At 33.7% G+C, this 26,711-nt stretch overlaps 2 protein-coding genes across 2 annotated transcripts; one reads left to right on the top strand and one right to left on the bottom strand.

Annotated features, from left to right (window-relative positions):
- Nucleotides 1-263: 263 nt before the first annotated feature.
- LOC130798248 (gamma carbonic anhydrase-like 2, mitochondrial) lies at nt 264-6,858 on the top strand. The gene is made up of 2 exons (XM_057661161.1): nt 264-807; nt 6,269-6,858. The coding sequence occupies exons 1-2, from the start codon at nt 390-392 to the stop codon at nt 6,643-6,645; spliced, it is 795 nt and encodes a 264-aa protein (XP_057517144.1). The 5' UTR covers nt 264-389; the 3' UTR covers nt 6,646-6,858.
- Nucleotides 6,859-8,777: 1,919 nt separating this feature from the next.
- Nucleotides 8,778-21,189, bottom strand: LOC130797900 (F-box/LRR-repeat protein At5g63520). Its single transcript, XM_057660689.1, has 10 exons — nt 20,936-21,189; nt 20,731-20,838; nt 20,539-20,631; nt 19,842-19,958; nt 19,666-19,758; nt 19,521-19,560; nt 16,991-17,128; nt 15,912-16,093; nt 11,203-11,321; nt 8,778-9,417 (listed from the first exon to the last, which is right to left on the bottom strand). The coding sequence occupies exons 1-10, from the start codon at nt 21,116-21,118 to the stop codon at nt 9,015-9,017; spliced, it is 1,476 nt and encodes a 491-aa protein (XP_057516672.1). The 5' UTR covers nt 21,119-21,189; the 3' UTR covers nt 8,778-9,014.
- Between the last annotated feature and the right edge of the window lie 5,522 nt (nt 21,190-26,711).

Raw genomic sequence — 26,711 nt, 5'->3', positions numbered from 1 at the left:
CATTAAAAAATTAGTTTTGTTTAGATTTGTTGCTGTCAATAAAAATCATTTACAATCAATATAAACCAATTGTAATCAGTACAATTAAACGATAATTTATAAGTAAAACTTACTAACAATCTTTAAAATTAATAATCAATAAAAATCAATTCTGATAAGTAAAATGAATTTCAATTAGTAAAAATCAATTGAATTAATAAAAATCAAATGAATTATATATACATAATTTTTCTTAATTGTCTAAATATGTATTTTTTTTTTCTTGTCACCGGTGACCGGTCTACTCTTTCGAAATCATAACACCGCAAAACACACCCTGTCCGCTGCCCTTTGAAGAAAACCCGTATTCAGGCTCCACAATACAAACTCTCTTTTCCTGTACTTCAACAATGGCGACGTTAGCTAGATTTTCAAGAAAAACCCTAAAACTTATTCCCTCGTTTTCAATCTCCCCTCAACAACACAATCACCACCGTCCTCTCCGCTCTTTTTCATCGGCCGCCTCCGCCGCCGTGGAAACTCACCAGCAATCTCCGAAGCGAGAGATAGTTGAAAATCCAGATCGAGTGAAGTGGGACTATAGAGGACAGAGATTGATGATTCCTTTAGGTCAATGGAACCCTAAAATCGCTGTTGATGCCTATGTTGCTCCTAATGTTGTCCTTGCTGGTCAGGTTACTGTCTGTGATGGTGCTTCCGTTTGGAATGGCTCTGTTCTTCGCGGTGATCTCAACAAAATCACTGTTGGATTTTGCTCTAATGTTCAGGAAAAGTCTGTTCTTCATGCTGCCTGGTCTTCTCCTACAGGTTTTCTTACTCGTCCTTTATGATTGTATTCAATTTTTTTGGCAATTGTTTATAATTTGTTTCGTGAATGTGGATAATCAATTTGGGATACCCAGCAAATGATGTGGCTGGTACTACTACCGGTTTTTGGTTGATTAATTTTACTTCCTTTGGAAGTTTAGTTTGTGATGAGGTTTACCAAATATCATAGGAAACTTCAATTTGCATTTTTATGTTGTCTTGAGGAAACCAAATCACCGTTTCAATATCACTTTAAACTGCCATTAACACATGGACTTGTATAGTTGTATAGTGTTGTATTCAACTCTTGTATTGGCAGTGGTTTAACTGTGGAGAATCATCGTGTTTGTTCAACAGTAAATATAGAAGATATAACTCCATGTAGAGTATCTTCCCTTGCTCAACTTCTTGCTGTCTTTGATGGGGTTTATAGAGAGTAGAAAAAATAGAATATAAATTAAGTGAATTTACAATTAGGAGAACCAGGATAAATTCACTCCTTGATCAAATGGCCTAGAATTTAGTTATTTCAGCTACATCAAATGATCTTTCAAATTGGTCAAGGTTCTCGAGTTTATGGCTGCTTTTATACGGTACCAATTGTTGCTTCATTGAATTCCTTGAATGGCTTTTTTGACACTTTTGTTGTGTGTTGGGCTTTGATCTTAAAGTTTTGAAATGAAAAACTTTAAATTGCATGTGACTCCTCTTATCCTTCACTTCAAACAGGTGTGGATAATTAAATTTTGATTTTGGTGAAGTAACAGAAAAATGTAAAAAGCAATTGCATTCCCATAATGAATACTTCCATTGACTCCCCACTTTTTTTTGGGGGGGGGGGGGGGGGGCGTGAGCAAAATGCTATTCAGATTTCAGGTATTTGAACTCATACAGTGATAGTTCCTTGAAGTCTTTTCAGTGATGGCTTTTGAGCGGTTGCCTTTTGCAAGTTGTAAACTATAAACTGTAGCAGAAATTATTGTATGGAGATCTCTCAAAGCAAGATAGATCACTTGCTTTTCACTATTTTTTTTTTTTGATTCAGTTTCGAATTTTGAAACTAAAGATTTTCATTGCATTATCATTGTTGTTTAAAAATCCCTAATTTTAACCCACAAAAATGTGGTGGTTTGTCCATTGATTGGTGTACATTTACAAATAGGTAGAGCCAACTCATCCACGTGAGCACACTGAATGATTGCTCAGTCCCCAATTTTGGCAGGGCCTATGATTTTTAGTTTACATATTGGTATTTTTTTCGTTCTTGTGAGATTCTTTGTCAGTGTTTGATTATTTTTATATTTGTTTATATGATAGGTAATATGCATTGTAGATTTGCTGTATTCTTCGTATTGCTCGGTATTTTTAGTTGGGTTTTTTCTATTGAAATCATTGGACCTAGGTAATAGGTAAAGTTGGTTTGCTGTATTTTTTTGGTTATTTAGGGTTATTCGGTGAAGAAATGTCGTCTTATTGAGAAAATTAGTATTTTGTCAACCGTCACTAAAAATAATAGAGTAGGCCCTTGTTTCTTAAGGGTAAATGTTATAAATATTCGCTCAGGACGTGAAAAAGTGGATGTGACCTTGACTAAAATTGGTTGCATTTGGAAAATGCACGGTGTTGGTTGTTCCTTGCAAAACTCGCTCTCCAATCAAGTTTTTAGTGACTATTGACGAACAAAATTGTTTCTTGAAGCATGTGTGCTTAAATACATACTTTATCAACTTGAGTAGGCTTTTATATTGTGCATCTACCCATTTAATGAAACATGTATTGTGTATGGCCTACAATCAACATAATTTTTTGTAGTAGATTTTACAGATGAATTTTTAGTATATTACGTTTGTTGATTTTATTGAGCAAGTTATTCATGGGGATGGTTGTTTTTTTCTCTAGGAGCATAATTAAGGACATAAATACATAACTTCAAAACTCCTCGAATTGTTAGTATTGGGCATTAATGAAGAAAATTTTCATCAACCTTTTACTTTGTTGTTGCAATTTCATTAAGTAATGATCAAAGGATCTAACACTCTGATACATGAGACATGGGGTGAGGAGAAGTGTAAGATGAACACATCTTCAATCTAACCCTGATCTGAGAGTTTAGGGAGTTTAGGATCAGGGTTGAATACTTAGTTTTTGAAAACTAAATGGCATGATTTAAGATAATTTTATCCCAAAGAAGCAACATTTCGAACCAAAAGGTCCGTCCGAGTTTCTATGGAGTTTCACTAGGTAATTCTTCTTTAGTTATTGATGTGCATTTATAGTGCTTACATCTTGAGCCGAGAATCTCATTGGTCGAACCACCTTATATCTCCTTTATAAAGGGCATGGGCCGTCGTTTTCCACTTTGAGGTTGATCTACTGGGTATGATGATGACGATGTGCATTTATTGTGCATAATAATTGCATGGAATTCTAAAGGCTCATCATCCTATTTTTAGGCTTGAACTTAATATAGGTTCAATGTCTATGAGGTGGTATTTTTTGAGAGTTTTTTTAATTTATTATTTATGTTTGTTGGGCCGGGAAGATTTCTAATAAAAAAAAACTAACAGAGTGGACATTGGTCCATGCAGATGTTTAGAAATGATATTCCACCTTTCACTTCCCATTTTTCATTTTACATAATCTTCATAATGAAAGCCCAAAGCCCTTGGATAAACTTTTTTTGTTGTTAAGTAGTCAATGTTAGTAGGTCTCACACATTTTCGCTTTGCTTTCATCCATGTTGATTAACACGATTTATTGTCGTTGAGGAAGTCCATTAATTAGTAAGCTATGTAAATCAAGGAGTTAGGATCGGGAGTGTTTGGGTCCCTTCTTAATCAAGAAGATCCAAGGAAACTCTAGAACGATCTAGATTTTTCTAGAATCTTTAGAATGTTACAGATAACTAATGACAAGACTAGAATTTTCAAGAAATGTTTGGAAGCATCGGGAATACTCTAGTGTAGATTATTCTAGAGATGTGTAAACTTTTGTAGAATGTTATGGAAGGCTATGGAAGAGGATGGAGGTATCTCTTGGAGATGTTTGGAGGATTTTTGAGAATTATCTCCACTATTCATTAGGGGGGAGAACTCGTATTAACATAGGAGGAACCGAGGAACCCTCATATCTCACCATTCTAGCCCAGTCTCCATGAACACTTCTTATGTTACCAAAGTGGATACTTTGGTACGATCAAATGGGGATCCAAAATAGAATTAAGATTGTTTGGATTTGAGATCCTATTTTTGACAAGCATTGGATGCAAGCTTGCCGTGAAAGATGCGAGAAAAGAAATTTAGTCACGGCTTGAGAAAATAAGGCATACTATATATGATGCAAGTTAAACTTTGCAAAGGAGAGGTGAACTCGACAATTACATAAAAGACTGAAGACACATAAGACACATACTTTGCTCAAAAGCAGATCCTTCTCGATTTGAAAAGTTATTCAAGTTGGTTGGAAAATGTCTTTCCAAGTTCTTGCTTTCGCAATTGCCAACTGTGCTAGACTTGACTTGGAGATTGCACATCTTGATGCCAAGAAAACTTTTCTTCACAATGACATGGATAAAGGAGACCATTTTATTCTACATCCAGAGGAACGTTGTGACAAAGAAAATTTGGTGCCCAATCAAGAAAGAAACTTTAAAGCAAGCTCTAAGACAATGGTACAAAATGTTTGAGTCATTCATGATCGATCAAGTATTGGGATGCCCAATAGCGATATTTGCATGTTTATAAAGGAGTATGCAAGCGATGAGTTTCTTATTTGGCTGTTGATAATATGTCAATTGTCGGACAAGACGACATCAAGATAAATGCTTTGAAGAAAAACTTGAGCAATGCGTTTCCATGAAAATTCCGATTCGACGAGGAAAATCCTTATGATGAGGATTATTTGTTATTCGACAAAGATATTGTTATGGTTATCCGTTGAGAGATACATTGAGAAGGTACTGGAAAGATTCAACTCGCACACAAATAAACGCGCCACTTATGGGACGCTTCAACTTAAGCACGATGTAAAATCCAAAGAGCGAGGGAAAATGGAGGAAATTCAAGATGCCTCATATTTTTATAGTCGAAAGTCTCATGTATACAATGATATGTGCATGACCTACGACACAATTGGTTTTGTGTCGCTTCTTGGCTAACCTAGGCAAGGAATCTTGGTCCTTGGAATGTAGTTAAGTGGAAATTTCGGTATTTACGCGAATCATCAAAACAATTTTTATGTTTTGGCAAAAGGAAACCTATGTTAGAGGGTATCATAAATTCATACTTGGTATGTGATATTGATTCTAGGAAATCAACTTCGGAATATCTAACTACATTTGCAGGGGTAGGGGAGCTGTTCACTGCTTTCAAAGTTACAAAATTGTGTTAGCCTTATCCACTAGTGAGGCAAAATACGTTGCAGCTAGGGAAGCTTGTAAGGGTATGCTGTGGATGAAGAACTTGTAGCTTGAATTAGGATTAGATCAAGACAAATATGTCTTGAAATGTGACAGTCAAAGTGCTATTGACTGAGCAAAAATTTTACATTATACTCCTGTACGAAGCATATTGATTCATGATGACATCATTGGATCATAAAATTATTCTAAGACAATCATCTAATCTTGACAAGGACACATACTAATGAACTGGTCAGATATGTTGACCAAGGTAATTTTTTTCCGAAGAATGTTGTCAAGGTGTTGGTATACTACGTCTTAGTTGAATTGAAGGGGGATATTTTTTGGGTTCCTATTTAATTGAGAAGTTTCAAGGAAACTTTAGAACATTCTAGAGAATTTTATAATCGTTTAGAATGATACTAGTTACCTTAGAAAGACTAGAATTCTCTAGATGTGTGTGGAAGCATGTGGAATACTATAGATTATTCTGGAGATATGTTGAACATATTGGATACTAGTGAAAAGCTGTTGAAGAGGAAGGTGGGTAGAAATTTCTTGGAAGTCTCTAGATGTTGATGTGTGGAGGATTCTAGAGGAGCATCTCCACCATTAACTAGGGAGAACTAATAGAAGGGAGGAACCCTCACTGTTCACTCCTTTTGTGAATAGAACAATGTATGTCCAGGTTCTGCAATTTGACATTAGAAGAATCTTAAGGAAATTTCCTTTAACTTTTGAGCACAAGTGATGTTGACTGCTTGAGGTCCCAATAGCTCAACTTTATTTTCACTCCTGTAATGTACTAATGTTCATAGAAGAAGAAAAGATGCCGAGGATACCCATAGAAGTGTGTTTTTTTCTTATTAAAATGACTTATATAGAATTATTTGATTCCGTTTATCTTACCATAGCTTTGTATAACCATCTTAAACATTGCTAATCTTAACTAATATTGTTGCTATTTCTATAACCACCTTGGCAAGTTATTTTTTTGACCATTAAGTGTATGTTGCACAAGCAGTAATTTATTCGTATCCTGCTATATTTGAATTTGTTCAGGTCTACCGGCTGAGACATCTATCGATAGATTTGTGACTGTTGGTGCATACTGTCTCCTAAGAGCATGCTCAATTGAGCCGGAATGCATCATAGGACAACACTCAATTCTAATGGAAGGTTCTTTGGTTGAAACTCATTCAATACTCGAAGCGGGTTCTGTGGTTCCTCCAGGAAGAAGGATTCCTACTGGTGAACTCTGGGCTGGTAATCCAGCCAGATTTGTGAGAACCTTGACTCATGAAGAGACCCTTGAGATACCTAAGCTGGCCGTTGCAATCAATGACCTGAGCAAAAGTTACTTCTCGGAGTACCTTCCATATTCGACGGTATATTTGGAGGTTGAGAAGCTAAAGAAGAAGTTGGGGATAAATATTTGAAATTTTTTTTTTTTTGGTTTAGGAGATTTTCGTGTTTCATCTCTGAAATAAGCCAAGTATCATGACTCAAGTAACATGATTTTTGCATTGTATTCACTAATGATTTTGCCGTGTTCATTAATTTTGGACCTTCATTTATTTGGATTTTGTGTTTGTTAACCCTGTTATGTGGGCTTGAAGCCAAAAAATAAAAGTTTCTTAATTTTCGTCGGATGGAGGCGTGGAACTTCATACTATCATCATGACATACTATCAAAGTGAGTATTTCTTGTGGTAATGTCTAACGAGTAAACATGCAAATCCCACCTTCCTATGCTAACTGCTAAAAGACTAGATAGCTTCTATGATACTCCCGGTTACCCTTCGTAAGGAAGAAAAATACGAGGACGTTGGAGATCAAACACGTTAAATTTCACCCAAAAAAATTATTTATAAATAATTGGTTCTTTAAAAAAGGGAAATTCCACATGGTAGCATTGAACTTCCATGAAACGCTAGTGGTAGAATTTTTGTAAGATTTTTTCACATGCTAGCATTCAGTTTATGCCTTATTTAACTGTCGTAACATTTTCTATTAAATTCTTGTCAATTTGCGTTCTAATTCATCATGTTGACGTTTCTACACTTATTAAGTATTGGTTTTTGTATTTATAATTTGCCCTAAACCATTTTTATGCTCTAAAATGTTTAATTCGCCGTTTTGACGTTTAATTCACCGTTTAATTCATCAAAGCTCTCGAATGTTTAAGGCAAATTATAAAGAGAACAACCAACACTTAATAAGAATAGACATGTCAAAATGGTGAATTAAAGGAAATTGACAAGAATTTAACGGAAAATGCTACGGCAGTTATATAAGGCATAGAAAATCTATCATAGAAAATGGCTTGAAAACTGTTATTATGATGAATAATAATCAATGGCTTTTTTTAAAAAAAATCTAGTGTTTTGACTTTTGAGTATGATGATGTGAAGATGATGAAAAACGTGGGATGATTTTTATTTTCGATTATTTTAACTTTTTTTTATTAAGTTTCTTTTTTTTTTATTTTTAATTAAAATAAAATATTATAAACCTACTTCAAGTTACTTATGTGATCCAAGGTCATAGTTTTTAGAAGACAAGTAAAAAGTAAAGTCTTCAAAACAAAATTTTCTAACAATAAATGTGTTAGTTGTTCTCCCAAGCAATTTAAATACGGGTTTTTGTAGAAAAGATACTTACTAATATTGGGAAAAGAATATCAATGAAGAAAGTACTCCTTTTGTTTTTTTTAATTTGAGTATGATGAAGTGAAGAAGATGGAAAAACGTGGGGTGAATTTTATTTTCCGATTATTTTAACTTTTTTTTATTAAGTTTGTTTTTTATTTTCATTTAAAATAAAATATTATGAACCTACTCCAAGTTACTAATGTGATCCAAGGTCGAGTTTTTAAGAAGACAAGTGAAAAGTAAAATCTTTAAAACAAAAATTTCTAATAAAAAAGTATTGCTTTGATGTGTTGTTCTTGACTAACTAGAATACGAGTTTTTGTAGAAAATATACTAATTAATGTTGCTCTTTGTCCTTTTTATTTTTGCTACAGATACTATGTTAGTTAGTGCCACATAGTTTATTATAATGCCTTTGAAAGACTGAACTTAACTTTATTGTAAGTTATACCTTAAGACGCGCGCCATCCGTGCATGAAAACATTAGGATCAAGCAAAAGACCTTTGGGTAATTGGTGAAGCAATGAGACAAAGGTTATGGTACAAGTGCATAGTTAGATGTTTCAGTGAAATTGGATTATGTGATTTTTACATGATTGTTAATCCATTTATTATGTCGAGTTAAATCGAATTTGATTATAAAGTCGAATAAATATCAAATCATCAAGTTTGTTTTGAACATCATTGAGCATGACCAAATATTTTGTCAAGTAGTCTCTCTAACCTAAATTGTATGAAATTACAGATCATTCTCACTATTTAGTATCAAAAATCAAACAGATGGTTTGAATTTTGCATCATGATTTGGTTCTTTAAGGATTTGGGAAGTGAATACAAAATGTCCTTGCAATTTCACCAAGTCGAAGCAATAATTAATCCAATTGGCTAGTAAAAAAGACAAATCAAGAACAATGGCGTAAATCATAACTCTTGTTCCTTGATTCAAAAGTCCTACCAATTTTTGGTGGAATCAGTTTAAGAACCTCCTTTTACATCTAATCCAGTCTAAATCATGGGTTTATAACAAATCAGTACTGATGTTCCTTTATATGATTACAAAGTAAAAGACAATTTGACTATGATACAACCTCATAAGAAGGGCTACATCAACGAAAAACCAAGCAAACTTATCAATCGCTTCGTAAAAGAACATCCTATGGCCTAGAAGGAGAGCTGTAAGACATGAGTAGGTAAATCGTACTGTATACATGTAAGTGAGTGTCTGGGAAATCTTGCTCGTGTTCTTCATTTGAATTCCCTAAATTAGGGGAGCCACCTCCAATTTCTGCACCACAATACATTCCCGCAAGTGGAATGGTGGGAAAATTATCCAAGATTGGGGAGCTATCCACATTTGGTTTTCCGAAGAACGTTTCACCCCTTCCACAGCAAGCAAAGACAAAACCTCCTATCATTTCCTTGTGCTTTAACTTGCCAAAGTTTTTGGCAACAGTACCACAAGAGGTTAATGCGCGATTTACGTCAGGAGTATAAAAGGAAAATGAATCTCCAGTCTTGATGTCCCAACCACCAACATACAAGTATTGCTCATCACCCCTGAAAAATTTGTCGACACAAAAGTGGAAGAGTAATTAAATGTTCAGGAACCCATAAAAACACTTCACTAGAACTGGTTGACAGACATCTGAAAAAAATCGTCTAGCAATCACGACATAGGAGTAAGGTGTCATTGTAGACATTACCAAAACTCATTACAGCAGGGATCAATACTCAGTGGTAGAGTTGCTAACTTGCTATACTAGTAATGGCGAAAGCAACAGAAGTCAAAAACTAAACTAACGATAAGTCCTAATCATACCAAGGTGGATAAATGAAGTGTTCAATAGGTTAAGCAGCAGAGTTCTCTGAAGATTACAAATAAAACTGGACCCTACAGAAGAAACACTGAAAATAACAAATGATCTCAAGCTCCTAGGCCTCCTCTGTTTTTAAGTACATATTTTCTTTCAAGAAATTTCTAAATGGGTGCATCATTTCTTTTTTAGATAACTACATTAACTTGTGACCAAATTTCTCTCCTTTGATGTGTCCCATTGTTAGCACTCTTCTCTTGATTTGCATACCACAGAGAAATGATGCACTCGAAAAAGAGCAAAGTACATAACAAGCTATGACTATATGGCTTTAAATCCTACAATGCACAAAAGCACACTAGAACTTCTAGGATAAACCTTTACATTACAAGACGAAAAGAAATATCTAAAACACAGCACAATCAAGACACCCACCTTTACCTGAATTTTATTTCCTACAGGCCTTTTTCTTGCTTATTACACTTAGAAGTTCATACTATCAACTCATAAAAAAAAAAAAGCTCCCTCCGCCTCAAAACAATTCATCCCATTTTTTTTCAAGGTCAATGATCATATCATTTAACCAAGTTTTTTCACTTATATATAAGAAGAAAACTATCATACCGCCTAGCGGTATCTGGGTAGATTAGTTTTTTAACCATAGCACATTTAACCTAATTTGATATAAATTTAGATACGTCACTAAACTAAATTCAATAATCCTACAGTAAACCATAAGAGTATAAGACACAATACACTTGGAACGTACTTTAGAGCATATTTTGAGGTTTTTTAATAAAAAAAATTATTTAAATACTTTGTTATGTACCAAAAGTTATGCTCAAAAGATTAACAAAAGGTACTTGTCAACTTGTTATGAAATCAAATATGCCACACTGATCAATATGTTTTTATTTTGTTATGTGACACACATAGAAGACGCACTCTATCCTACTACAAAGTACAGACACCCACTTTCAAATTAGACTGCTCTCGGGGATGCTTTGTACACCGAGCTGTTCTTATTAAAGATACAAATGGTCCATATTGTGTCTTGGAGACTGCAAAGAGCAAGGGATCAACTATTTGGAAACAGAGGAAGCGGATATATTTAGGTTTTACAACTTAATCATTGAACAAATCATCCATTTAAAACCTAATTAGGAAACTTAGTATGCGCTAAAAACAAATAGCGTTCAATAATAAGTCGCATTTCCTAGAGTTACTAAGGCTGGTGATTTTGTTTCCTGGTCATCAATGATTGCATGTAATTCCTCAAATTGTAGATATGAATGCTTGATTGGAAAACTCTTTTAAAGCCCAAAGACATGGTAGTGCCATTTTGCTTCAAGTGGATGGAGTCTTTCTACCTCATCTATCTGATTAAGTAGCCCTTGATTAACAAGCACTCAAAACAGAGTCACTAGATTACACTAGAAAAGCTTCAAGTATGAAACAAGTAAGAAGCAACAGCCAACATGTTTGAATAAGCAAGTATGCCTGGTAAAGAATAAAGTTGATATCTTACTCCTGAATAGGATGATAGGTTAAAGACATCATTGATTTGATCTGCTCTGAACCAACAGAATATTTTCTTCTTTTTCTAACCCCAATGTACAGATCATAACTTGAGAGAGGCTCAGCCATCTGCCATAATCCAGCAAGAGCATTTTATGAAAACCAAAATTTTATAACAATGCACCGCCACTGCCATATCAGGGATAATAAATACCAAAAGAATTAAAAAAAGAAATGAGACTAGTGAAGTCACAAAAACTTGATATGGATATATTACAAGTGCACAGCGAAACTAAAGGACAGCATACATCTTCGGAAAAGAAATCATGAGCACACATTGACTCCATAGAACACACTCATTTTGATTTTTCATCTCCTTAATTTATTTTCTACGGAGTTCACGTGTGTGTGTGTTTTGATATGGATAAAATGAACAACAAAATAGAAGACTTGTGTGTTGTGATGCAGGATAAACAGGCCTATTCATGTTAATTGTTCAAATAGGTCTGTTTTGGGTACAAGGTCCTAATATTAATTGGGTCTTGTTATAAAGTCAAGGAAAGTCCATGACTCGGTGACGCCCAAGTCAAAGATAGTCAATGAAATATTCAAGCCCAATTTCAGGTTACGCATCGGTCAGTTCAATATCCATAATAGTACAGAGCCAACAACTATGAAGTACTCGTGACACACCTAATGAAGGAAGGTTTTCCAAATTCTCTCTAAGTGATCCTACTTTCATATTCACATTCAACCTCCGTGTGACTTAAGCTTTGGAGGGGCTTTTCCCGGTGCCGCCCCCGAGTTAGTAACCTTTGTTCGTTTTTTAGGTTTACTTGAAGATTTCCAACCCCTTTCAACCATCTTCAAACACCTTCAACCCCAAAGAATTGGACTTGGAGTTGGATGGGCAACCCTATAGTTAGACACGTGAACGCTTCTACTCTGACCTACAATAGACATTACTCTTCTCCCACCTAGTACAAATTGTAACTAGATTTCACCCGAAAAAAGGTTATACTCTCTCCATCTCAAAATAGTCTCGGCAATTGCTACATATTCTTTTTTGCAGTTCTCACCATATAACCCTACTACCTAGCCTAATCAATGTTATTAAACCCTAGAAATTTATCCTTTTTCATTGGCCCTATTTAATATTTTACATTTTTCCAACATATAATCTTTCTTTCCAAAGCTATCCCACTATCCTACTACACATTCTCAAAGTTCCCAAACCCACCAACCTAAATCCACAAAAGGAGCTAAGACCTATGGTACAATTATTTTAAGATGGAGGAAATTAAAATATTTGCATATGGTTTACCCTCATAAGTTAAGATAGATACTGGGATATGATAGGTATTACTTCCTCCGTGTTTTATATGTCCACCTACCTATTTCTTCCTTCTTATTTTTTGTTTTTGGCACATTTATGATTTATCCCAAATAAACCACAATGGCACATCTTCCATCTTTGATTCTACCACTTATCTGCACTTACCCATTTATGAACTACTTATTTTCCCGCTCTTTTACTCTTCCCCTCACCCCCTATATCGTCAATCGTTGTTTTATAAACTAATTTAACGTGGATAAATAAATAAAAAATATATTTTATATGAACAACAATGGATTATTTAAATTGTGGTAAATGGTAATGTACATAAACAGAATGTTGCTTGCATCGTGAAATATATTGAGTTGGTTGCCCTTTAGTTACTAGAATGTAACTACATGATTAACTATTAGAAGTCCTAGCTTGTTGAAACCTGGCTATTTATTTTTAGTAATATTATTTCCAAGTTGAATATTTATCTAATTAAGATCATATTTTTGGTTGTTCTTATTTACTAGAAAATTCTAGAATCATAAGAGAGCTACTCACTATAGCTTATGATTTCATCATAAGCAACTTTTATGTTTGCTTGTGAGCTTATGAAAAATAATATTACTTCAACATGTTAAATTATATCCACTCTTACAATGTATATAAGGCTGTGATTGTGGTGCTACCACCAGTTATTTTGTTCTTGTCTTCTCACTGCTTCATCTAGCTTTGACTGGGCCAATATGATATTGAGATCCATACAAGTTATGAGACTATTTGGAAAAAAATTCATCCAACTTGCAAGATCTTATGTTATAAAACTTGTAATTTAATCATCATCAGGATACTATTGCTAATATTAATTATAATTACACGATGACACGAATTAGAGACTACAGATCATCCAAATTCTTATAAACTATGCAAAATGTCATGGTAACTTGAGATCTTGGTTCATTGTCCCTTGGTCCTAGTATGGATTACGTACTTTGTGATGTTGGTCTTATGGGAAAGAAATTGTATATATCCTAAAACTCTGGAAAAAGCTATAAAAGAAACTTATATGGAAGATTAGTAGAGGTTGAAAGTTGAGAGAGAAGATCAAATTACCTCATTATCTCCCATAACAATGAGCATGATTATGTGACCTCCCACCAAATTGAAAAAGAAAGTAAAGTGGAACAGAAATTATATAAAAAGAAAAAGAAGTTAAATTTTCTTAGGAAATAGACCCTTGATGAAGTTCTTAACAAGCGGGAGTCCACAAAATTTTAAAAAACTTATTTCCTAAATTTGGGAACATTCATGAAAAGTATGTCGGAAAAATGGACTATCAAGCATATTTGAGGTGTCTCAATAGTGCCACACTTGTATACAAGTATGATTTTTGCTTTGATTTGGGAATACAACTTATTTTCGTGTAGAGAATACTCTGGTCAAGTGTATAAATTTCAGAATTGGGTGATTATACATGATTGACATGGAACACTTTTATAATTCTGACCTATTATATTTGGAATTTAGAGAATTTAGTTTCTCGGAGTATTAGTTTTTTACGAATGGCAATTTATTGGCAATCAAGCGTTTTGTTAACTTAAACTCGGAGGTATACTAGATTGCTCTTGATATTTCTTCTAAGGAAAATTATGCCAAAGACATTCATTATGGCATTATAATACCATCAAATGTGGCTCTTTTTGTGTTGCATTATCAACAACAATGATATTAGAGTCTTAGTCCTAAAAGATTGGGGTTATCTCACTTCACAGTTCCAATGGTCATCCACATGAATTTTTCTTCTTCATTCATTTCGATTTTCTCTCATTTCGATCTTAAAGTCTAAATCCTTCATATACTTTTCTACTCCTACCCACCTCTGCCCTCCAGGTCATCTTCGGTTGTCTTCGCCCTCTCTTTTAGGTCCCCTAAGTTCCAACTTTCTATCTTCTTTACAGGATCCCTAATACCCTGTTTTTTCATATGTCCAAACCCTCTTAAACGATTCACTTTCAACTTTTCCTCAATATATGTGAATCCTAAACTATTTCTTTTATTTTCATTTTGCATTGATTTATGGTTCATGATAATGAGATGCGAGTAAGTTTTACTGAGCCGGTGTCACTAACTTATCCCTCACCCTCTGCTATGACTTGGTATTTGGGGATAATGGGACCGAATGTTGGCATGTAAAGAAGATTTTCGAACATAAGATGGAAGTTACAGAAATGCGTATGCTGAGGTGGATGTGTGGGCACACATTGATGGATCGAATTAGGAACCAAGAGTTTAGGGACAAACTAGGGGTAGCCCCTATATCTAGAAAAATGCGCGAAAATAGATTGAGGTGGTTTGGTCATGTGCAGAGAAAGACTTTCGATGACCCTGTGAGGAGGGTAGAAAGCATTATAGTAGAGGGTAAGAGGAGTCGAGGAAGACCCAGGAGAACTTAGGGTGAGCAAATAAGAGTTGACTTGCATGAGTTAAACCTCTCTGCGGACCTGACTAGGGATAGGAACAGTTGGAGACGCCATATCCATGTCTTAGATTACTGATGTCCTCTTAGTCTGCCTTTTAGTGTCCTTAACCTCTTGCTTTTATCGTTTCCTTTCTATTAGTTCTTTGTTTTCTTTTGTAGTGGTTCTACTTTTTATAGGCCTTTAAGTTATCTTGCACGTGTAATCACGTCTCTTTATCTTCCTCGAGCCGGGGGACTCCTTTGGCCGCGCTCTCCTTTATGGGTATGAATTGTCGCCGTCTTTTCCTCCCCAGACCCTGGCCTTAGTTTTTCTATGAGCGGGATATACTGGGTAGGATGATGATGATTCTTGATAATAATGAGCCTCTTAAACCGGGCTTGGGACCCACTTAAAATTAGCTTATTCCCCAAGTTACTCCTAATATGGAAATTACCTGATTACCCATTCGTAAACCATTATCCCCAAAATACCAAGTCATAGCACCCTCCTTAAACCGGGCTTGGGACCCATAGTTTGCGAGCAAAATTTTTGCGTCGCTTATGACTAATGATATTTGCTTGATTTATTATCTTTTAAGGGGAAGATGAAACTTATCATTGTATCCTCTATCTCTTTGAATTTGCTACATTTGGCCAAAAAGCTCTCATATTGAAACCACAATGTAGAAAAATTAAAAGACACAAGAGTATTCTTGAGTGTAATAGATGGAGTTCCCCAAGTCAAGCTTTTATGTCATCACCACAACATTCTTCCACCCAGCTTCTTGTTTCATCAAACAAAGCCAACCACTTTGAATCATAAGCATCAGAAAATTCACTTAGTTCTAACATTTAGGGAGAGGAAGTTGAAACAGATATCCACATACTCAAGCTAACTTCAACTTAGAATGCTTTTCCACAAATAAAAATAGCATACCTCCAATTCTAAATCATCTAACATTTCATGGCCATCCAGAATCTCATTTTCCCCCTCTCGTTTAGCGGTCAACCATGTTGTAAACTCATTGCGCCTAATTTTTGCAGAAACTACTCTATATATTGGACCCAAAGCAGTGACTCCAGCTCCTACAGCAAAATGAAACTCAATTTTCCCTGCACCTGCTCATCAAGAAGCAACATTAAATATGTTAATGCAAGTTACCTGTTTGATAAAGAAAATGTTGAAGATATTTGATAGATATTATCTTCTTTCTTCAAGACCCAGCCAAATAAAACAGGGGATTCACAGTATGAACAAAATAAAATTACAGAGAAATGCTCATGACCTTTTGAATAATACAACAACCACATAAGAGACTTAAAATCTGACATGAGACTAAAAGTTTCTGTTATCATTAAAGTGTTGAGATCAATAAACAAATCAAAAAATGAAAAATGTACAGATATCTTATAAAAAAACCAATTAACACAGTAAGGACATAGCTTTAAAAAACAAGTGTAACTATCATACAAGCAAACCAAATTGTAACATGATTATATTGAGATTCAGAATAAAGAAACATAGCTTCTCATAGACTTATAGGAAGCAAGAAGAAGATGAAGCAATGAAACAAAGCCAACAGTTAATAGTAAGGAATGCAGATGTTGAAACTTAGAGGTATCACATGATAAGCATACAATGATTACCAAAACTCTTAAAAAATATTTGGTACAATCACCACATAACGGTCCTAATCCAAGAACAATAGTGAACCATATACACAAATCTGAAAATGAAAACAAGAGATTAAGTGAATGGCCAATGATTGAAGCTTAACTCGGAGAGTGAAAAATCACACATACGCAAAAGCTTCCATATCACACAAAGTAACAGAAACTTGATGCAAACTTTAATAATATAATTGCATTGAGATAAGAGTAAGTATATAGCTTCATGTGATCTTTCAAACAGATTGAGCAAGTTTTTTTGCAAATTGACAGATGTAAACTGCATAATAAACCACTGAACAGTTTATTGATGTTTCAGAACCCAAAAAGAGAAGGTAAAAAAAATACCATTGAACATATTTTTATGCCTTGCAAACACGAGAGCTACAGTGTACGCGTCAGATGATTCATTTCCTCGATGTGTCGAATACTTGAAACTGCAGCTTTCATTTCCAGCAATGATAGTCTCTTCAGTTAACGCACAATCTGCAAGAAATAAAAGTCACCAATAGAAACAAATGAAAAATAAAAAAAGATCAGATAATTTAAATTCGCGTTTAAGAAGCAACATAAAGCACAAAAATCCAAAACTCAAGTATTGTTTGATGGAATGACTCATGAGAGAACCGTACATTGGAAATAGAAGCTAAAATAGGCTTCCTTCACAAGAACTAAGTTCTTTAATCGAAAATAATGTACCTACTTGACTATCAAGTCCTTATATGGGCGCAGTAATAATATATTTTCCCGTATTCCCTTACCAATTAAATTAAGTGATTAGTCTTTATCCAAGTTCTTTTCTCAATCCTTTAACTCAAATATAATTGCATTCCCAAGTGTTAGAGGCTTAGAGCCTAGTTTGTCTCCAACAAAGCCTTAAATCATTCTAATGGATGGTTAGCACACCATGGTGAGAAGATCCCTCCTCACGCAACTATCTCCATCAATAATTTTCCCCATTAAAAGGGACTCTTGAAGAACTCTGGACAATTTATTTGAGCGTCAAATGGTCGGCAGATATCAGGAAAGTGGATGGTAATTCATAGATAGCAAAAAATCAATGGCAGCAAATGGAGGGAAAAAATAACATGGCTTCTATTGTAAATTGAGTGCAAAATGGGCTTGCTAGCACTATGGGAGGAGTGAGGAGAAAAGACATAGAAACTAAGGGCTCCCTAGTCTTCCCTATTACACTATTAGTGTCTAGTAACACAAATTAAACCTTAACCAACCTTCATTCAACCCATACTACAATCATGCTTCTCTTGAAAGGACAATTGGAGACATCAGACTAATCTTCTTACAAATTATAATGACATGTGCATACAACGCCTCAACTCTACCAAACCACTGCACTGTACCATGCCTCCAACTAATCATGACCATATGCCACCACATCAACTCCACAAAAAAAAAAAAAAAAAAAAAGCATGTGTGATCATGTCAACATATCATTTCAGCCCCTTAAAATAGTTCCCCTTCTTTTTGATACATCATCTCTGCAAACCCCTACCACCCGTCACACTTACTCCTCATCCCTAATTTCCACCGATGGACACATTCCCACCAAATTTAACCCCCATGAAAGGACAACCATCAATGAAAGTAAGAATTTATTAATGAAAGAGAATAGCAAAATTGCGGTAAATGCACTTTGGGGAACCTTCAAGCCAAGGATGCAGCAGGGGCTAACCAGCTAAGGTTACGAACTTGCAACCATTCTTATTTTTCGGTGAACTTAAGTAACCAATTAGGTTTTGCAAAAAGAACGATGCTAGAGGAGGCAAGGCATGAAAGAATGCAAATGTTAGTTTGGTTGATGGTGGTGTAATGGCCAGATTCTAGCCGGTGGTGGTCAATGGGCAACTGAGTCAAGGGCAACATGCAGTGACAAGGAGGCACCTGGCAGTCAGGTAAGTACCAATGATTAAAATTATCTCATAAGTAATATCTTAGTGGGTTGGCTTAAAAGGGTAGGCAGTAACAGGGTGGGGGAATGGCAAGTAAATGGGTTTTAAAAACTAAACAATAAATAATGTTCAATTTTTTTTGAAAAAAAAAAAAACTATATGAAAACCCCAACAACAGTCCATCATCCATTATAATCCCACATGTTAATTAGAGATAACCACAATTTCAATGAGTAAAACTATACAACAGATGCCATAATTGAGTAACGTGTTATACATGAAAGCAGAAAGAAAGACGTTTATGGCATCAACTCCAAAATATAATTAAGAAATCCAAATTCTGATTCATGCTTTGCTCAGGGAAGAAAAAAGATCAACACAAAACTATTGTCGACTTGACGGTCAATTGTAAAGTAAAGTGAAATCCTTTAAGAGGAAATGAAAAGTACTCCTAAATGTGGATAAAATTTAGTTTTTAATATTACAATCTTCTATTTAATGCATAATGGGACAACATTTTAAGAAAAGGCTATAATGAGGAACGGTGGTGATAATCAGTTTGGAAACATTGAGAATGGAAACTCTCAAGCTTGTCAAGCTTTTGATTACAACAACTACAATCCCAAGGGATGGTATTGGCCACATAAACCAAAAGTTTAACTCGTGAGATCACATACAACAATCCTCGCTGTTGAGCTTTACCTTGACGAACGAAATATGAAAGCGGTGTTGTAGTAAGGCACAACAAATGTTCCAAAACCTTGGCCAGTATTCCCAAGCATACAGTGCCTAAAACTATTCATTACATGCACAACTTCTTAAAGCATATATTAAGATTGGAAACATAGACTTCTCATAATCCTTCCTAAACCAAACATTTGTGCCATAAAAGCCACACCAGTTCTGAACTTCTATATGTCTTTTGGGGATAAGCAATGAAAACAAATAAAAATGAAAATGAAACTCACCTAAGTTTTCAATAACAGGTTTCATGTCAGATTGTGAATCCTAAAACATCAAAACATCAAACGTTGAGGACACGCCATTAAAGACTATAGCAAGGGCCAATGCAAGAATAGTTTTGAAGCAAAGCAACCATATAAATTTACTTACTCCAAATATGATTATTGCCTCAGGGGATGTGCAGCCCGATACAGTGGCTGAGAAGTTCCTCGTGTCCATCACAAACTTATTGATATTCGACCCCTATCATTAAGAATATAATTCAACCTTGTTAAAGTTTTACTAAAGGAACCATGAAGAAATAAAATCCAAGAAATGACAAGTACCTCTAATAGAGGAACAACATCAACTTCAAATCCTGGTAAATAAGCAACTGTCAATGAAATTCCCCCACTACTAGGAGGTTCAAAAATATCATCAGTGTCATAACATGGGAACTTCACCTGTCAGTACAACAAATATTGAAAGGTATAAATGTCTGCTTACTATAATACAATATTAAGCTCTTCAAAAAACGAGAGAATATTATTTTTTTGTCTTGTTGAGTTTGCGATAATCAATGCACAATTGCAAACACTTTAAGAACCAGTACTGCCAAAAGCGATCATATCACCCTCTTCACCCTTGACAATGGGCATTCCTCCCTTCTCAGGTACAACATGGATATAGCCAATACATCTACTATCAAACTTAGAGTAAATATGATGGCCTTAAGTAGTTTCAAGACCTCGGTCTTAACAATCTCCTTCATGTTTGGATTGAGCCTCCTTTGGGACTCAACAATTTCTCATCCTTAAGATGTATCTAATGCAACATTGCAAGAGAAGGGTTGATACTTGATACCCTTACAGCCGGTTTGGTTGTAGGTACTAAATAGTGGCAATGGGGATGATTCGTAGCATAATTTTTTTATCAAATGTCATGTCATTATGGTAATGAAAACTTGATTATAAAAAACTTTTTGTTCACATTTTTCAATACAATTTAATAATTAGGATTTATTTATGCAGAAAACATTCATACCTCTTGAAATTCATCAGTTAGAGCATGTTTTCCCATAATACCACCAGTTGCACATGTAACAATTGGGATTTTAGTACCCAATTTCTCCATTATCTGAAAAGAGATTGCAATCAAATATACTTTCTTAATCCTCTCAAAAGAATCGAAAATCAAAAAAAAATGAAAAATCAGTGAAAGAAAGTTATAAATTACAAGTCCATGAGCTTCATTCAGATTAAAGAAGGGACAAATAGAGACAATTGCGAATTGGGGTCGAATTGGGCATGAAAGAGCTTTATCAGTAACCTCTTTGACAGCTTCCTGATATTCAATAATTCAATCAAACAACTAAAAACATTGATTAATTGGTATAACTATATAGAAAAAAAAAGAGAGAAGAAGAGATTACAAAACGTACATGAAGCGAGGCATTCAAAGATAAAGCTGAAATGAAATTAGGACGACAGAGAATGCGAGCGCAGATGTGATTCCAAGCACGGTTGACACATGATGCCGATGCGAAGGATTTCGCCGGCAATTTGGATAGAATATCTTGCAGAAGATAATCGTTGATTTCCGATATTCCCATTTCTGCCACCATAAGGAATTGGATTTTCCATCCAGAGAAACTGTCTGCTGGAGAAGAAGGAACTGAGGGGAAGGCCAATTTAATAGGAAAATTGGAAAATAATAAGCAAATTAATTAACAGCTAACAATTCTAAACTTTACTTTTAACAAAAATTGTTTATTTTGGAAATTAACTTTAAAATGTGTTTATTTTTAAAATTTTTTATATTAATTTGCTTTTTTTTTTCAAATTTTTATTTAATAGCACGTGATTTTGGATTGATGTTTTAGATTGGTTAAAAATTTGGTCTTATGCTCGTGTTAATTTTTTAAAAATAAATTGTAAATTATTTTTAAATTTTGGTTAAAGTCAAATTTGATTGTGAGGTCGGATAATTGTTTAGATCTACTTTAAACACTTTTAAAACAATTTTATTTTACTTTTTGACTTAAAAAAAATGAGGTATAAGGTAAGACCAGAATATATCAAGTGATTAAATTCAATCCTAGGAGGTGGAAAATATATATATATATATATATATATATATATATATATATATATATATATATATATATATATATATATGATCAAATAAGAATGATTTTAAAATGAGAAGAGTGAGAAGGATTTTTGTTTGATTTTGTTTGGTTACTATATATACAAAAAATGATACTATGTTATAAATTAAGAAAGTTTTAAAAATTATTTCATAGTTACCTCTTTGTGTATCATAGTTACTTTTACAATTATGAGTTTTTGGCTCAATCGTGACAATAGATTTTTTTTATTTTAGTGAAATTAAGGGTGTAGAATCCTTCTTATCCTTCTCATTTTCAACCCATTCTCAATTGATCCCTCCCCTATATATATATATATATATATATATATATATATATATATATATATATATATATATATATATATATATATATATATATATATATATATATATATATATATATATATATATATAACGGTTAATGCCTTAATGGTAAATTTAAACATTGGTTACGAACATTTACTCTAGATAAAAGGTAGCTTGTTTTATTTTCTTAAAAGTAATTTTTACTATTAGTTAAAACATCTATCTGACTAGGTTTTTGTTTAATTGATCAATTAACAAGTAAAAGTCAGTCAAAAATTCCAACCTAAATTTTATTTGCCGAACACTCATAATAGTGCAATTGAACACATAATCGTGATCAATGTTTGGAAAACTGATATCACATAAGGGAGTAAAATGTTACTACGTCCTTTGTTTTATTCTATTTTAATAGCTAAATTAACTATACAAGGATTTTACACAAGAATTAATAAATTGATATTTTTATGTTAAAAAGACAATGATAATCTCTAAATAAATAGATGTAAAGTTAATGAGCTGTGGTAAATAAAGCAGGGATAAATAAACATTTATATAGGAATTTGTGTAATGCACGAATTTTTAAATATATTAATATTTTAATAAAATTTTAGACTAATAAAAATATTAAATTTTATACTACTTATATTGTAATTTCTGTCATTAAAGTGTTAATATACTTTTAAAAAGGAATAATTATATCACCGAAAATTAGACAATATTTTTAGTTGATTGATTTTTATTGCATAATATTTAGTAGCTGATTGCGTACAGACTGATTACAATTGGCTGCTTTTTTGCATTATTTATTGGAAAAATTGCCTTGAATAATACAATATTTCAACTATTTTCAGTCAATAATATAATTATTGATTAACTATGAATAATACAACCTATGACATAAGTTTTCCACTAACACTCATTTTTACCCATTACCCATAAAATAAGTCATTTTACCCAAAAAGACATAAATTTAATTTAAATTTAAAAAATCCCACCCTTCCCCCTTCTTTCCACCAATGCACTACTCCAACCCCCACCCTAGCACAACCCCACCATCACAGCCCCACCTACCCTCCCACTACCACCCCACCATTGTCAGCAACCCACCATCACCACTCTTGTCAACAACCCACTTTTAATGTTCCAGTTTTTCTAGGGATTCACTTAGCTTGTGTTGGTGTATTTTTTTGAGCAATTAATTGTATACTTCCAATTAGTTTCGTAAAAGTATTTAGAATTGTTTGATTTGATGCTTATAATTTAATAAATAAAGTTTAAACCTCAGATGCAAGAACAAAAACTAGCTTCATGGGTAATTCTCCTCTTTATGTTCTTTTTTCTTTATTCTAATTTACTTAAAAGTTTTTACTCTTTCATTTTAGAAATTGTTAATTTGATGGTTTGTGTTCTGAGGGCCGAGAAGGGTTGTTGGCCGCAAAAGGGATTGGCAAGGGTAGGGGATGGGTGGTGAAGTTATCAGGGAAGGGGTGGTGGATTCACGTAGGAGGGTTGGTCCAATGGTGATTGAGAGGATGGGTGTTGGGAAGAGTTAGTGAAGGGGTGGGATTGGGATGAGAGGTTTTTTCTTTTTTAAAGATTTTTCTTTCTTTGTTTGATAAGATGACCTACAATTGTAGGTAACTAACTAGTAAAGTTTGCTAGTGGAAAACATACCTATTAGTTAGTATTATCAATGGTTAATTAATAGTTGGTATTATTGTAGTGAAAAGGTTAAAAAGTTGTATTATTCATGATAAATTTTCCTAATTTATTTGTTGCCAAATTCAAATTCAATTCAATATTCTTGACATTTTTCCTAAAATTCAAAATTGTAAGTATGGTAGTCTAACAATGTAAATGATTGATTTTAAATTTTATGTTATTTCAGTTTATCAGAACAATTATTGGAAAAAAGGGCAATTATGTACTTCTAGTAATTTCCTAAATTACAATATAATTGAAATAAATATAATTTATTATGCAATATAATTTTTTACGTAGAACATCATACATTTCGCAATATACTTTTTTAAATAGTACATCATATAGATTACAGTGTAATTCTAACAATTTATCAGACAATATATAATTTTCTACACAGTACATCATATATTTCGTAGTATAATTTTTTAAACAATACATTTATATATAATAGTGTAATTGGAATAATTGTAATTTATTGCATCCATTAATGTATAAATTTTTCTAAAAATGCAAATTCATAAATATGGTAATCCACATGAAAAAAAAAGACAAATGACATGCTAAAAAACAAACTACCTTATTATACAATAAAATTAATAGAATGTTTGATTTTTGCCATTAATAATATTGTACTCAACAAGTCTTGGGAGCGACCTTCTCATATTGACACCAATAGCCCAATCTGCCTAATTATAATTCTTACAATACACGATTAGTAATTGATCAATTTAAGATCATAATTAATACTTTTAAGGTAAAATTTGATTTCTTTTATAAGTTACACATAATAATTTAATTGATCATTGTATGTATAATTGATCACTTTAAGGTGTGAATTAATCACTTTAACGTCAAAATTGAAGATTTTAAAATAATTAATTCATTTAAGGTTATAAACTTGTAACTAAAAAGATTGATAACTTTAATGTCACTCACTTTAGGTCAAAATTGAAATTTTTTATTTTAATTGATATATTAAGATTTGCTTTAAATTGAAATTGATCACTTCAACATTAGAATTGATATCTCTAAGGTCAAATTAGATTTTTATTCTTTAATTTTTGGATTTGGGGAAATTTTTATTTTCAATTTTTGGCTTTGAGACCAATTCATATGTGACCATAGCTCCCGAGATTTTTGTGTCTTGTTCTAATAGCTAATTTAGAACAATTAAATTAAACAATTGTACTGCACCATGAAGAGGAAGAAGTATTTATTACTACCTTCGTCTTCTATAAAAGTTCTTACTTTTTATTTTGGCGTGTTTTCTATATTGTTTCTATAACCAATCATCTATTTATATTACAAATTTTGAATAATAATAACTTTTTCGTCCTTATTTTAATAATTCTATTTTAAAATTTTTTATGGTAGCCACATATCTTCCATTAATTTCATTTTAGCATTTTTATATTCCTTATGGTTCTCATCTGCGAAACACGGACACGGCTGGCGACTGACGTGTCGCGTGTCCGACACGTGTCGGACACGGACACGCGACGGACACGCGAAAATCCGTGTCCGACACGCCAAATGGAGTGTCCAATTTTTTAATATTTTTTCGGACACGTGGACACGGCAAGGACACGCAACGGACACGGCAAGGGACACGTGTCTTATTTAAAATTAAAAAAAAAAAATGGAAAAAGCTAAAAAGAAATAAACTCCTGACTTACTCAAAGCCCAAAGGTCACGCATTGTCGCATTCTAAAGCTGCTCCTCCCTCTCAAATCTCAATTCCCTCTCTTGCTCTCATCTCACATTCTCACTCCTCTAACCCTTAAAATTCTACGGCTGCTCCTCCACCACGCCACCGCCACCGACGGCTTCACTGAGTGGTGCTGTGGTCTGCTCCTCAAACACTCGACGGCTGCTGTAGTGCTTCACTGAGTGTTGTGGGTCTGCGAAACACTCCAGCCGTAAGCAGTTTCCAATATTTGGAAACAAATTAGATGACTCGTTGGTTGCACTGTAAGAGTTCAAGAAATTAAGAAATTAAGTGTTAATCCTAAATCCTAAGAACATTTATTGTATTGTATTGGTCAATTTGATTATTTGTTAATCTTGATTTATAAATCTTTAATTGTGGTTGTTTGAATTTGAAGAGTTCAATCATGTCTAGTAGCGGGGCTAGTGGCTCTGATTCGTGCAATGTAAGTGGTGATGCTACAAATGAAGAGGGTGATTTCTGTTATTATCCTTTGTGGAAATATGTTGTGAAAGGGGAAAAAATGAGTGGAGGTGGGGGTAATTATACTTGGCAATGCAACTTTTGCAAACAAATAAAGAGTGGTTCATATACTAGAGTTAGAGCACATTTGATGGGAGTTGCAAAAGGTGGAATTAGTCAATGTCCTAATGTAACAAATGAGGATAAAATGCAAATGAGAAACTTAGAAAGACAAGTTGAGCAATATAAAGAATCTAGACAACCAAAAAGACCACCACTTCCTAGTCATTCTTTGTCTTCCGAAACTTCTCTTTCACCAACTTCATATGCCAAGAAAAGAAAATCTGACAACCCAATCACCAAAGCTTTTGATATACAAGCTCGAAACAACTTAGATGCGGAGATAGCAAGGATGTTTTTTACTGGAGGATTGCCTTTTAACCTTTGTCGAAACCCTTACTATGTTAGTTCATACAACTATGCTACCACAAATAATATTCCTGGTTACAAGCCTCCCGGTTACAATAAAATGAGAACCACTTTGTAAAATTATCTTTAATTTGATATATTTATTATATTACCATTTACGTGTCCCCGTGTCCGCCATTTTTAAGTTGGCGTTTTCCCGTACCCGTGTCGTGTCCGTGTCCGTGTCCGTGTCCGTTTTAGTGCAACCTAGGTTCTCATATGTTTCTCGCTGACTTTATAATAGAAGTAACATTTTTTTATTTGTAGTAGTCTCATATTTTTTCTACTAACTTTCTTTTAATATTATTTTAATGTTTACTCACTTTTCTCCGCCAAATTTATTATTTTGTAAAAAATACTTCCTCCGTTCCATATTATTTGCACAAAACTAATTTTTGCACTATTCATCATTTTATGG

Source organism: Amaranthus tricolor, chromosome 13 (assembly GCF_026212465.1).
Source record: "Amaranthus tricolor cultivar Red isolate AtriRed21 chromosome 13, ASM2621246v1, whole genome shotgun sequence".
NCBI classification, from domain to species: Eukaryota; Viridiplantae; Streptophyta; class Magnoliopsida; order Caryophyllales; family Amaranthaceae; genus Amaranthus; species Amaranthus tricolor.
Note: the sequence above shows the minus strand (reverse complement) of the source record. Positions and strands in the feature narration are given on the sequence as shown.